The sequence below is a fragment of the Narcine bancroftii genome, chromosome 7 (genome assembly GCF_036971445.1).
Source record: "Narcine bancroftii isolate sNarBan1 chromosome 7, sNarBan1.hap1, whole genome shotgun sequence".
Classification (NCBI taxonomy): domain Eukaryota; kingdom Metazoa; phylum Chordata; class Chondrichthyes; order Torpediniformes; family Narcinidae; genus Narcine; species Narcine bancroftii.
The window spans coordinates 65,186,511-65,201,197 of record NC_091475.1 but is presented as its reverse complement, the minus strand read 5'-3'; the positions used below and the strand labels follow the sequence as shown (position 1 = coordinate 65,201,197).

The window sequence follows — 14,687 nt, the reverse complement described above, 5'->3', positions numbered from 1 at the left end:
CGGTGATGCATCCAGGTAGTCTTCAGGCTGACCCTCTGCTGAAACAGGGTGTTTGTAATGACAAGCCGCTGTTCTGCGCAGAGCTCCAACAGGAGGCACCCATTGTCATTGCACTTGCCGACACCATGCTTGTCCAGGATTCCTGGCCAGGTTTCTGAGTCTTTGCCGACGCGAGCGTTGAAGTCGCCAAGGATGACAACCTTGTCGGCTGGAGGGGTGCATTGAATGAGGTTGTGCAGATCAGTGTAGAACTTGTCCTTTTCTGCTGGTTCCACCTGGAGGGTTGGAGCATAGACACTGATGAGGGTGATGTGACGCTTGTTTTGAAGGGGGAGTCGCATGGACATGATCTGGTCCGAGTGACCTGTCGGGAGGTTTTGAGTTTGGAGGCAATGGAGTTCTTGACCATGAAGCCTACACCAGATAGGTGTCGTTCATCCATAGGTTTGCCAGACCAGTAGAGTATGTAGCCCGCGCCGCGTTCTTGGAGGCTGCCTATATCTGCAAGGCGGACTTCGCTGAGAGCGGCTATGTCGATGTCAAGTCTGCGGAGTTCATGTGCGATGAGGGCAGACCGACGTTCAGGTCGGTGTCTGTCGGCCTTGTCTAGCATGGTTCTGATGTTCCAGCATGCTAGCTTGAATTTGTGAGTATCTTTTGAAGGGGAGGATGTGGAGGGGGAGGATGTGGACCTGTCCTCGGGCCTGCACAAAGGAGCTTTTAGGTGGAGTGCAGTGCGCGCAGTACTGGCCCCACCCTTTACACCCATGGTTCATGTGCCGTGGCCAAGCAATCTGGGACGTGGCAGCGAGGTCCTTGGGTCGTAGGTTTTATATCGGAGTGGCCTTTTCCAATGCAGGTTTCTTACCCGGGCTGGAGGGGCCTGCCTCCCCTCTTAGGTCGGACCATACTGCCCGGACAGGGGCCGGGGCCGCCACTGCTTTCCTTGTGCCCGGACCGGGGCCGCCGCCTCCTACTTTCTGCCCGGACCAGGGCCTCCACCTGCCTCACTCAACCGAGGCCGGGGCCGCCGCCCCTCCTTCGCTCTTGCCTGGATCGGGGCCGCCGCTGCCTACCCTCTGCCCGGACTGGGGCCGGGGCCGCCGCTTCTTTCCCTGTGCCCGGATCGGGGCCGCCACCTCCTTCTTTCTGCCTGGACCGGGGCCTCCGCCTGCCTCACTCGACCGAGGCCGGTGCCGCCACCTCCCCCTCGCTTCTGTCCGGACCAGGCCTCCGCCTACCTCACTCGACCAAGGCCGGGGACACCGCCTCCCCTTCGTTCTTGCCCAGATTGGGGCCGCCGCCTGCCTCACTTGACCGAGGCCGGGGGCCCCACCTCTCCTTCGCTCTTGCCTGGATCGGGGCCGCCGCTGCCTACCCTCTGCCCGGACTGGGGCCGGGGCCGCCGCTTCTTTCCCTGTGCCCGGATCGGGGCCGCCACCTCCTTCTTTCTGCCTGGACCGGGGCCTCCGCCTGCCTCACTCGACCGAGGCCGGTGCCGCCACCTCCCCCTCGCTTCTGTCCGGACCAGGCCTCCGCCTACCTCACTCGACCAAGGCCGGGGACACCGCCTCCCCTTCGTTCTTGCCCAGATTGGGGCCGCCGCCTGCCTCACTTGACCGAGGCCGGGGGCCCCACCTCTCCTTCGCTCTTGCCCGGATCGGGGCCGCGGCCGCCTACCCTCTGTCCAGACCGGGGCTGGGGCTGTCGCTGCTTTCCCTGTGCCCAGATTGGGGCCGCCACCTCCTTCTTTCTGCCCGGACCGGGGCCTCCGCCTGCCTCACTCGACCGAGGCCGGGGCCGCCACCTCTCCCTTGCTTCTGACCGGACCGGGGCCTCCGCCTGCCTCACTCGACCGACAGTGAGTGTCCATGGATTTGCGTTACACAGCATCTGAAGCCGCACAGAACCCTGTTCAATCCATTGGAAACCCAAGCTCCAGATCCAAACCTCTGATAGGTGCCTTTAGCAACCGAGGGCGGTCAGCCTTTAGTGTCTCATAAAAATCCCTGAAGTCGCCAATGTCGGCGCTAAGCTGGGTTCGTTTGGCGAGGCTAGTCTACCACTCATTTTGGATCTCCCGGAGTTTGCACTGAAGGTGGCTGCATGCAAGACGGAAGGCTCGTTTTTTCTCTGGCCAGGAAGGCTTTGCAAGGTGAGCCTGGTGGGCAGATCGCTTCTTTGCCAGCAGTCCTGGATTCGCTGGTTGTTTTCGTCAAACAAGTCCTTGTTTTTCCTCTTCAGTGGATTGCATTATGGCTGTTTTCAGCTGATTCCAGAGGGTTTCAGGAGACATGTCCGTGAGGCAGTTTGCATCCTCGAGCTTTGCTTGGAGGTTTGCCTGGATGTTTCCTCTCACTATGTCTGACTGCAAGTTTCCAACATTGAACCTCTTTCTGGGGGCTCCACTGTTCTTGAACTTTGGCTTGAAGTGAAGGTTGAGCTTGCAGCGAACAAGCCGGTGGTCAGTTGGCATTCCGCGCTGGGCATGACCCTGGTGTGGAGCACATCTCGTTTGTCTCTTCCTCTCACCAGAACGTAGTCCAGGAGGTGCCAGTGTTTGGATCGGGGATGCATCCAGGTAGTCTTCAGGCTGTCTCTCTGCTGGAAAAGGGTGTTAATAATGACAAGCCACTGTTCTGCGCAGAGTTCCAACAGGAGGCGCCCGTTGTCATTGCACTTATCGACAGCATGCTTGTCAAGGATTCCTGGCCAGGTTTCTGAGTCTTTGCCGATGTGAGCGTTGAAGTCACCAAGGATGACAACCTTGTCGGCTGTAGGGGTGCGTTGGATGAGTTTGCGCAGATCAGTGTAGAACTTGTCCTTTTCTGCTGGTTCCACCTGAAGTGTTGGAGCATAGACACTGATAAGAGTGATGCGTCGCTTGTTTTGAAGGGGGAATCGGAAGGACATGATCCGGTCAGAGTGGCCTGTTGGGAGGTTTTCGAGTTTGGAGGCAATAGAGTTCTTGACCATGAAGACAACACCAGAAAGGCGTCGTTCAGCCTGAGGCTTGCCAGACCAGTAGAGTGTGAAGCCTACATCTGCAAAAGCATCCTTCATAATTGCTACCATTGTCTGAAAATAACACATTTAGAACCCTTCAAAATCACTTTTGCTTTCATCGTCTGAAGCAAAGATCCATTCTCTCACTGTTTGAATAGTCATCATATGGGTCCCAGTCTGTATCTGATGAGGCGGTTTTAGCTTCGTCCTCAGAGTCCAACAATACATCATCTTCCATGCCATTAATTGCACAAGAGATAACATACTTTTTGACCAATTTCATCAGTCTCTACTTTAACTTTGTCCCATGCCTTGAGCATGAAGTTACACAGCATATCCAGTGATGTGGCATGCATTTCCCCAGCCTTTGTAAATGACTTTTCTGGACTCGATATCCATGTACTCTACTCTTCACACACATGGTCTTTAAATGGCTTGTTCAAGCAGACATCAAGAAGTTGCAATACAGACGTCAAGCCACCCAGGATAACCGCCATGTAAGTATTATATAGTGCTAATCTACTTCTAGTCTTCTCAGTTAAGTGGCTACAAAACATACCTACATCAGCAAACTCCGATCGTTCCCTAAATCGCCTGGTCATTTGTTCCATACGTTGTCTATCCATAGTTTTACACCATTTTCATCCATCCATCCCTTTTCATGAAAATGTACAAAAATACCTGCAGGGAATTTCATTTTCAGTTTAATTTTGTGTTTGAAGATGACCATGGGTCTTACCTTCGTCCCGTCGGCCAGGCAAGATAACATCATGGTAAACCTGGTCCTTTCGTGGCCTGTACTTCTGGTTTGCACTGTTTTAACACCTTTCCATTCCACTGTTCTACTGTCTATCATGTTGAAAATCATGGGGGTTTCGTCCAGATTTCCGATATTTGCCAATGCAAACTAGTCATTCTGCATAATTAACTACTGAAAACTTACAACTTTCTTATCAAGATCTTTTGGTAGTTTCTGTGCAATTTTTATTTTTTGTCGTAATACCAGATTTTTCCTGTTCATGAAAGGATTGCACCAGTCTACTGTAGCCTCAAATTAATCACTGAGTTCTGGGTGTGACTTGTCCCACTGCAAGAGCACATGTTCTTATTTTATTTCAGGTGACTAAGTAGCAATCTTGCCTCTGTTCATATGCCCATTCTGCAACATAATTTTCCAACTCTGGCCAACGAGTGATTCCTCTTCTCATCAAAAATTGCCTTTTTGGTATTTTTCTTAAAGCCTCTTCTTTCTTCCTCCAATCTCTTACCAACTTCTCATAAACATCAAATTTTCTTGCAGCAGCACATTGTTGCTTTTCTTGGCCATTTCTATCACTTTCAACTTAAAGCTCAGTTCATAGTTTCGTCGTGTGCTGTTGTGTCGATGGACCATCTATGAAAGCAATCACCTCCAGCCAACACCCAGCAGATCAATCTGCATGATCTATGGGGGTTGATGTATACACCTATCAACAGGGCACCTCAGGCAGCCAGAAAATAGCGGTCGACTTATACGCTGGATATACCATAAACCCTTAAAATGAGGCTGAAAAAGGGGTCAACATATGCAGGTCAACTTATTCACTGAAATATATGGTAATTAGTGTAGAAAATAATATTGCAATAATCCGTATCTTGCATTTATAATTGATGCCATGCTATCCAAACACCAATCAGACCAACATCTGTCCATTATTGCAACACTTAGATCCGACTCCCATCTCTCTCTCTCTCTCTCTCTCTCTATCTCTGTAAACCTGGTTTCACACTTTCATTCTGGAGAGCATAGTACATCTTAGTTATAATTTTATGTGTATTCCCAGCCAAATTGTTTGTTCCATTTCACTAATTTCAGATGGGGCCAAGCTTGACCCCCATCTTTCTCTTAGGAACAATCTTAGCTAGAGAAAACAAAAGAAAGTCCCATTAGCTACTCCATGTTTATTTCTTAGTTGTTCAATCACTAATATATCCTATTCCTTTACCCAGATTCATAGGCAGCAAAACATTTTTACATAATGATGTTCTTAATGATATTTCTGCTTTTTTCCAATACACTCATTTATTTCTTGCCATATTCTAATCATATGTATTCTTTCTTTCTTTGGCTTGGCTTCGCAGACTAAGATTTATGGAGGGGTTCAATAGGCAATGATTGAAAAAGATATTGTAATCTTGGCATCACATTCATTTTAATTCAATTTACTCTTCCCACTAGAGTAATCGGCAGGACTTTCCATTTCTATAAATCTTTCTCTATTTTTTTTAAAAGAGGAGTGTACTTAAATTTATATTATTCCTAAATATTTGATTCCATCAATTTTCCATTTAATACCTTTTTGATGTCTTTCATAATAACCATATAACAATTACAGTTCGGAAACAAACCATCTCGGCCCCTCTCGTCTGCACCAATTTAAGTGATCTCCTCTAGTCCCACCTACCTGCTCCCTGTCCATAACCCTCCATTCCCCTCACATCCATGCACTTATCCAACCTTCTCTTAAATGACATAATTGACCTTGCTGCAAGCACCTCTTCTGGAAGATCATTCCATTCAGCCACCACTCTCTGAGTGAAGAAGCTCCCTTTCATGTTACTTCTAAACTTTTGCCCCCTAACCCTTAACTTATGACCACTTGTTCCAATCTCACTTACCCTCTAGGGGAAGAGCCGATTCACATCTACTCTATCTATTCCCCTCATAATTTTAAATACCTCTATCAAATCCCCTCTCAACCTTCTATGCACCAATGAATAAAGATTTAATCTTCCATCTTCCATCTTTCAGCCCACTCTTCTACACAGTCCAAATCCTTCTGCAGTCTCTGAAAACCATCTTCACTATCCAGAACTCCATCTATCTTTGTATCATCCGCATATTTACAAATCCAGTTTACCACTCCATCATTAATGTAAATGACAAACAACAAGGTAACCAACACCAATCCCTGAGGCATACCGCTCGTCACCGGCTTCCATCCTGACAGACAGTTATCCACCATGACTCTTTGGCATCTACCTTCTAGCCACTCTTTTTTGAGCCATCTGTGAATATTTCAATACAATTTACTTTTCAACAATAAATACAAGATACTTTTCAACAATAAATACAAGACGTTGTTAGAAAAAAATACAACTTTTACTTAGTTCCATTGTAAACATATGTCTTCCTCTATGGCCACCTTAACCTTTTCATAAACCTCACAGGAAGTCTTCACTTTGTCCTTAGTCTTGAAAAATCATCCATGACCTTCTACTACTTCAACCCTCAGAATCGTGGGGTATATCATTAAATATTTCAAGTTTTTGGAATGCAGTTGGCTCTTTTCATCATCAAACTCCTTCCTTTGCTTAAGACTAAAAACTTGGAAAAATAGCACTTTTTCATGGTCAATCTTGGACGGGCCATTATTTTGCTTATTATGCTGCTCCCAGAATTGTCTCCTGTCCCAGTAAAAGTCTTACTAGGACTGGTTGTGGACGTTGATCGCTGGCTGTCCTGGGTCTGGTGAACCCTTTCAATCTGCAGTTTTTCTCTGAATTTGTCTTCGCCCAGTATTCAGAGAAATTCACCGGATCTCTTCCTTCGATTCCTTCTTTCAGTCCAATAATTCAGACATTATTTCGTCTGCTAAAATTCTCCATGTGGTCAATCTTGTCTGTCTGACTCCCATTGCTTCACATCATTCTCCAAAGCTTTTTAGCATATTTTGTGTTTTTACCAAGTCTACTTCTACTTGGGTCATTCTTCCTATTAAGTCTTCATCAATTTCTTTAGTTTCATTCATCCTTTGTCTCTCATTTTTAACACCAACAAATCGGTTGCTCAAGTTTTCCATTTTCTCCAGGATAATATTTAGTTCTTGTCCCGACTCCCCAACTCTGCTGGGGTCTGCCAGTCCCAAGGTCACTCTTGCGCCACTCCCTTTCGGGCTTTCGCTCGATGTTCCTGGCTGACCAGAAACTTCTTTGTTTTTTGTTCTCGGTTGCTTTGGTTCCTTAGTACTTATTTTGTCCACTGTTTAGTGAAATATTCTTAATTTTAAGGAATCATCCGTCTTTTTGATACTCTTCATGGAGAGCTTAATCAAAACACATTTGTCTAAGTCCTTCATATGCCCCCACCCCACCCCCAATGGAGAGAATTCTTAAGGGCAGGATTTACGAGCATTTAGAGAAGTACGCGGGGAGAATGTAAAACTACTTACAAACCCGGGTCACTGACATTGTAATAGAGCTGTGCTAACAGCTACGTTAACCATGCCGAGTTTATATTTTCAGAGTAAATTCTTAAATTCACATCAACAGTGGGAACTATCAACATTATATGTCAAATTCTAATCATAGCCTCCCAGAATTGATGGTAGGTGCATTACACTGAGGGTGACAGTTCCAGAAGAACATAAGAAACAGGAGCAGGAGTCTGTCATCTGGGCCAATACAAAAGGTCTTGGCCTATCTGACTGTTGACTCAGCTCCATCTATCTGCACTCTCCACATAACCATACAATGCAAATATCTGTGTCTTAAACACATTTCATCAGACATGCTGTATTGCTTCCTTGGGCAGAGAATTCTACTATTCTCTGGAAAAAGCATTTCCTCTTCATCTCTGTCTACTTGAGGCTATGCCACCTAGTTCTAGCCTCACCTGCACCTCACTGGCAACTTCGCAGCTTGTCTCTTATCTAATCCTTTCACAACTTTAACTTCCTCTCATTCTTCTAAACACTAATGAGTATCGTCCCAGAAGACTCAATCTCTCCTCGTTGGCCAACACCTAATTTCTGGAATCAACCTCTGCACCGTCTCCAAAGTCAGTCTGTCCTTTCTCATGTAAGCAGACCAGAACTCCACACAGCACTCCAGGTACAGCCTCACCACTACCCTGTTCAGTGGCAGCAGTACCTCCTGCTTTTAAATTCAATCTCCCTCACATCTGTTACCTTCTTAATTACCCATTGCACCTGCAAACCAATCTTTTGTGATTTATGCACAATCACTCCTAAGTCCCTCTGCACAATAGCATGCCTCAATCCTTCACCATTTAAATAATAATCTGATCAACTATTTCTTCTTCCAAAGATCATGGAAGTTTCAAGAAAATGTGTTAGCAATTTCAAGTGAAATGCAAGTAAATATTAAGATTTCTAAACAAATTTGTGTGAGGATGTGCCTGATCACCTTCGAACTTTACTCCACACATTGCCAGCGATACTTGTTCCACAGCTATGGAAAAACATCACGAAGGCTTATGGTTCTTTACCTGTACAAAGGTATACGGTACAAGTACAGTTAAGACCAGAAGAGACAGGAGCAGAATTAGGGAATTCGGACCATCGAATTCAAATCATGGCTGATGTAGTTTTCCTTTCAATCCCATTCTCCTGCCTTCCTGTACCTCTTGATCACTAATCAAGAACTGTCAACCTCCATTTTAAATAAATGGACTTTAGTTTTCTAATTTAAAACACGTTTTATTGTGTTGCTTTGGGGAACATACTTTGATGACCACTTCCCTGCTGGTGTAAAGCCATGGCAGTGGAAACCCTTATTCCACAGTACTGACCCAAATTATCTAGCAAGCTCATGTGCACGTAGTGTGAATCGCAATCAAATCTTCATACAGACATCCCCAAGTCTGCTTTTAAAATTACTGCTGGGCCAATGCTGTGCCGAGTTATTTATTAAAAAAGGTACTAAACCCTCCTCTCCCAGTAACCTTCTATATTTCTTTCATCTGTGTGCCTAAGAGTCTCATAAATGCCCCTACTGTTCCAGCCTCCACCACCATCCCTGGCAATATATTCCAGGTACCCACAACTCTCTGTATAAAAAAAAAACTTACCCCTGATGTCTCCTCTAAACTTTCCTCCCTTCACTTTGTACAGATGTCCTCTGGTGTTGGTGTTTGCTACTCCCGCCCTGAGAAAAAGGTGCTGACTATCTGCTATCTATGCCTCTCATAATCTTGTCGATCTCTATTAAGTCTCCTCTCATCCTTCTCTCCAAAGAGAAAAGTCCCAGCTCTGCTAACCTTGCCTCATATGACATTTTCCAATCCAGGCAACATCCTGGTAAATCTCTGCACCCTTTCCATAGCTTACACATCCTTCCTGAAATGAGGTGAACAGAAGTGAACACAATACTCTAAGTATGGTCTCACCAGAGATTTGTAGAGTGGCAACATTACCTCATGATTCCTGAACTCAATCCCTTGATTAATGAATCCCAGCATCCCATAAGCCATCTTAACTGTCAACCTGCATGGTGACCTTGAGAAATCCATGGATTTAGACCCCAAGACTCTTCTGTTCTTCTGCACTGTTAAGTATCCTACCATTAACCATGCATTCTGCCTTCAATTTGCCCTTCCAAAATGCATCACCTCACACTTATCCGGATTTCATCCACCAAATGAAAACGACTTGTACTGCCATGCACTTTCTGTCAGGGATGGCAGGGAGAATGATGATACTTAATGGAAAAAAAAATTGTTAAACAAGAAAATCTACAGATGCTGGGGTCCAGTAAGATACAATAGGCAGAAAAAGGTTATTTTGGCCTTTGGTACAGTCCTTAAACATTGGTTATCTTTTACTCCCTATGGATGCTACATGACCTGTTGAGTTTCACCAACACTTTTGCATAATGCATTGTTGAACATTGGAGGGGATATAGAAACAGAGTGAATTAATCTCAACAGATTTTCTCAGACACTCACCTCATTTGGAGACTCATTCTTCTCCACACTTTCAGTAGTATTCTATGTAGATTTTATAATATGTGAAAACAGAAGAAAATAGAACATTAGAACATTCCATTGCACAGAATTACTGAATGTTCAGGTACAGGGAAGAGGGAGATGAAGCTTGCATTGCTCAGAGTGAGTTTCAGATGACACGTTGAGGCAGTACTGAGAGCTCTTTGACAGCACATGGGCACTCACTAACTTCCCAAGGTCCAGTGTGAAATAGGCAGTCAATGCTGACTTTGCTGGCTGACGTGTGCAGCTGCAGAACAAATGTTGAGTGATGTCACCACTTTGAAGAGATTGCAGCACAATATGCAATTTTTGGACCTGGAGTGGGAGTTGTACTTTGGGCCTGTTCTGCTAGTCAGAAGATTATACTTGATCAGATTACATGCTCAATTCCACATTTCAGCCTACACCCTGTAACCTTTCACCCCCATCTATGCTTTCAAGATATTCAGAGATTCTGCTTCCACTGCCCTTTGGTGTTCGAAAAACTCCTGATCCTGCAAAGGAAAATAATTCACATCACATGGGTGACCACTAGTTGTGATTTCTCTCAAGATGGCATGAATTCTCCACATCTTCCATAGAACCATTAAACACCACAGCACAGAAACAGGGCCTTTGTTCCATCTATGTGCCAAACCAGTATTCTGCATAGTCCCACTGACCTGCATCCAGACCATATCCCTCCATACACCCCCCACCCCGCCCCCCCATCCTTGAATCAGTTCAAATTTTCTTTAAATTCAAAAATGAGCCTGTTGTTCAGCTGGCAGCTCGTTCCACTCCCAGCACTCTCTTCATCAAGAAGTTAGAAGCATAAAACACTTTTTGTCTAGTCCCACTGATCTGCACCCAGTCCATAGCTCTCCATACCTCTCCCATCCATGTACCTGTCCAAATTCTTCTTAAATGTTGAAATTGAGCACGCATTCACCACCTCAGGTGGCAGCTCGTTCCACACTCCCATCACTCTCTGTGTGAAGAGGTTCCCCCTCATGTTTCCCTTTCACCTTTAACCCATATTCTCTGGTTTGTATCTTACTTACCCTCAGTGGAAAAAGCCTGCTTGTATTTACAACATCTATATTCAAAATAAGTTTACATGCCTCTATCAAATCTCCCCTCATTCTACTGTGCTCCAGGGAATCAAGTTTAACCTGTTTAACCTTTCCCTGTAACTGTTCAAATAAAACATGAAAGTCTACAGATGCTATGATTATAATCAAAATGGAAATGCTGGAGGAATTCCAATTTGAGGAAGGGATCAAGCCCCAAATGTCAGTAAAATATCTTTACCTCCTATGGACCCCTCAAGAATTGCTGAGTTCCTCCGGCATTTCTGTGTTCTTACTCAGTTGTTCAAGCCTCAGCAACATATCCTCTGCACTCTTTCAATATTACTGATACCCTTCCTGTGTTTGTGTGACTAAAACTGCACACAATATTCCACAATATTCCAAATTTGGCCTCACAATGTCTTTACCATAACATCCCAACTCCTGTACTCAGTACTTTGATTGATGAAGGCCATTGTGCTAAAAGCTCCCCAACACCTGTGATGTCACTTTCAAGAAATTATGTATCCCTCTTGTAAAGCTGCTTTCTGGTAGATATATACAACTTATTTTTTTACCTTGTTTGGAGCAATACAATGAGTAAATGGTAAACAATGTGAAGGATCAAAATATTTTCAAGAGTCTTGAGGCTTTTAGGAAGACATAAAATGCAGGGGATGGAGGGATATTTATCAGGTGCACACAGCAGAGTCTTGGTTTTATTTGAACATCGTGTTCAGCACAGACCCGTGGGCCAAAAGTCCTGTTTCTGTGCTGGACTGTTCTATTATATATTATCAGCAGTTAGATCAATTCTGATATAGCGCCAGCAAGCAGGTTTGGGTTCGAATCCCGTTCTCCCCTTGTCTGCATGGGTTTTCCACGGGGGCTCCAGTTTCCTCCCACCTTTCAAAATGTACTGGCAGTGTTGGCTAATTGGGTCGCAAAGGTTTGTGGGCCGAAAGAGCCTGTTACCATGCTGTTTGTCTAAATTTGAAATCTTTGTGTTGTGTATTGTGTGTAGAGAACAAAACAAAGGACACTACATCAGTACTGAGTCACCTTTGTTGACCTCACCAAAGCCTTCGACACTGTGAATAGGAAAGGGCTTTGGCAAATACTAGAGTGCCTCGGATGCCCCCCAAAGTTCCTTCATCATAATGCTGAAACAAGCCATGAAAGACCTCAACAATGAAGACACTGTTTACATCCGGTACTTCACGGATGGCAGTCTCTTCAATCTGAGGCGCCTGCAAGCTCACACCAAGACACAAGAGCAACTTTCCCGTGAACTACTCTTTGCATACGATGCCGCTTTAGTTGCCCATTCAGAGCCAGCTCTTCAGCGTTTGACGTCCTGTTTTGCGGAAACTGCCAAAATGTTTGGCCTGGAAGTCAGCCTAAAGAAAACTGAGGTCCTCCATCAGCCAGCTCCCCACCATGACTACCAGCCCCCCCACATCTGCATCGGGCACACAAAACTCAAAATGGTCAACCAGTTTACCTATCTCGGCTGCACCATTTCATCGGATGCAAGGATCGACAACGAGATAGACAACAGACTCGCCAAGGCAAATAGCGCCTTTGAAAGACTACACAAAAGAGTCTGGAAAAACAACCAACTGAAAAACCGCACAAAGATTAGCGTATACAGAGCTGTTGTCATACCCACACTCCTGTTCAGCTCCGAACCATGGATCCTCTACCGGCATCACCTACGGCTCCTAGAACGCTTCCACCAGCGTTGTCTCCGCTCCATCCTCAACATTCATTGGAGCGACTTCATCTCCAACATCGAAGTACTTGAGATGGCAGAGGCCGACAGTATCGAATCCACACTGCTGAAGATCAAACTGCGTTTCCAGAATGGAAGACCATCACCTTCCCAAGATCGTGTTATATGGCAAGCTCTCCACTGGCCACCGAGACAGAGGTACACCAAAGAAGAGGTACAAGAACTGCCTAAAGAAATGTCTTGGTGCCTGCCATATTGACCACCGCCAGTGGGCTGATATTGCCTCAAACCGTGCATCTTGGCGCCTCACAGTTTGGCGGGCAGCAACCTCCTTTGAAGAAGACCACAGAGCCCACCTCACTGACAAAAGACAAAGGAGGAAAAACCCAACACCCAACCCCAACCAACCAATTTTCCCTTGCAACCGTGTCTGCCTGTCCCGCATTGGACTTGTCAGCCACAAACGAGCCAGCAGCTGACGTGGACATTACCCCTCCATAAATGTTCGTCCGCGAAGCCCAGCCAAAGAAAGAAAAAAAAAAGAAAAGTATTGTGTGTGTATGAGTGTGCATCATGGTCCAGAGAAACACAGTTTAATCTGGCTTGAACTACAGACAAGTGACTTGAAATCCAACAAATTTAGCCAATTATGCATCATAAGTTAAAAAAGGACTTTCAAAAACAGACTGTGTTCCTTTTTTTAAGATTCATAAAAAACAATAGAAAGGAAAAGGGAGCAGGGCTATCAGTCACAGAATCTTGAATTGCACAGGGTTCCAGGTGAAGCCAGTTTTACTGAAATGTCACAGATCAATGGGAACATCGTACATGCCTGCTCACTCCAGCTCAGCTCAAACTCAATCCAGCTCTTGGATAAAAAGACCACGTAGCAAATTATCTTCACTGAAAAACAAAATCCTGGTAGATTTCATTCTTTAAGATCTCACCTATTTTGGACACAGCCACGAAAATGGCCAATGGACTGGAGAAGGCAAGCACATCAGATCAGATTCCTGGAAAAAATGGTCGATTTGGTTCATTAGCAGGGGCCTTAATTTGATTTAAGTTGAAAATGGGACTGGCATACAGGGACACCAAAGACAAGATGGGATATTTATTTGCAAAGGGATGGAAAGAAGCGCAGGAAGCAAAAGATCAGCACAAATGATTAGAGAATAGAGAAAAGAACAGAATATATGTGATGGACCAGAAATAAAAACTGAAATACTCAGCTGGTCAGGCAGCTTCTGAGAGGAGAGAAACAGAGCCAATGCTTCCAGCCTTTTGAACTGAGAAAGATGTCAACAAGGGGGAGCTTTGAGTTGCAGAAGAAGTGGCATAAGCAATGGATAAGACAAAGGAAATATTTGTGATTAGGTGAGACCAAGTCAAATGTGATAAGGGGTAAGTCAGAGGGTGATTGTATATGCACTGCCAATAGCAGGGATGCAGTATATGACTGGCCAGTCATATCATAATAAAAGAGGGAAAAACATGCCAAAATCACTTGAGCATGATTGTAGCAGAAACTGCCAAATTTCATTTGGTCTCATCTTATCACAGGTATTCCCTTGGGCCCATCCATCCTCTCTGCCATCTTTTCTGCGACTGCTGTTGACTCTACTTCTCATTCAATAGATGTTGCCTGACCTGCATTTTCTGATTTTATCTCAGATTTCCAGCATCTGCAGGCATTTTGCCCATTTAGTTGAACAGGCATTGCTTGAGTTTCAGTGTGAAGCTCCTGATCCAAGCAACAAACCACTTCATCACCTGCAGGGACTTCTGCCGCTCCAGCCTCAGGGATGCAATCTGAGCTCCGTGCCTTGCTTTCTCCAGCATGAGCTCTCGTTTCCTCTGAAACTCCAATTCCACCACCGAAATTTCACTCTGTGAAAAGGAACACGAACCTTTAAACTCTAAAAATATATTGTTCAATTTCAGTTGTCAAATTACATGTATCATTGAACATTACAGCACAGTTCAGGCCCAGCCTATAATGTTGTGCTGATCTATATAAACCTACTCCACAACAATCCATCCAACCCTTCCCTACCTCGCACCCACACCTATTTTGCTTACATCTATGCACCCATCCAAGAGTCTTTTGAATGTCCCTGTTGTA

The 14,687-nt window shown here is 45.1% G+C and overlaps 1 protein-coding gene across 13 annotated transcripts in view; it reads right to left on the bottom strand.

Annotated features, from left to right (window-relative positions):
* Positions 1-14,687, bottom strand: part of lrch1 (leucine-rich repeats and calponin homology (CH) domain containing 1) — a 415,951-nt gene that overhangs the window by 68,111 nt on the left and 333,153 nt on the right. For 12 of the 13 annotated variants that reach the window (XR_011341921.1, XR_011341922.1, XR_011341923.1 and 9 more), the window contains 2 exons: positions 14,336-14,452; positions 9,734-9,775 (listed from right to left, as the gene is read on the bottom strand). Coding sequence is in view for 9 of the 13 variants with exons in the window: in XM_069890277.1 (XP_069746378.1) it covers positions 9,734-9,775; positions 14,336-14,452 (159 nt within the window). In the remaining 4 variants the exon portion in view is untranslated. The remainder of the gene's footprint in view (positions 1-9,733; positions 9,776-14,335; positions 14,453-14,687) is intronic. The other variant, XM_069890275.1, reaches the window with a different exon arrangement.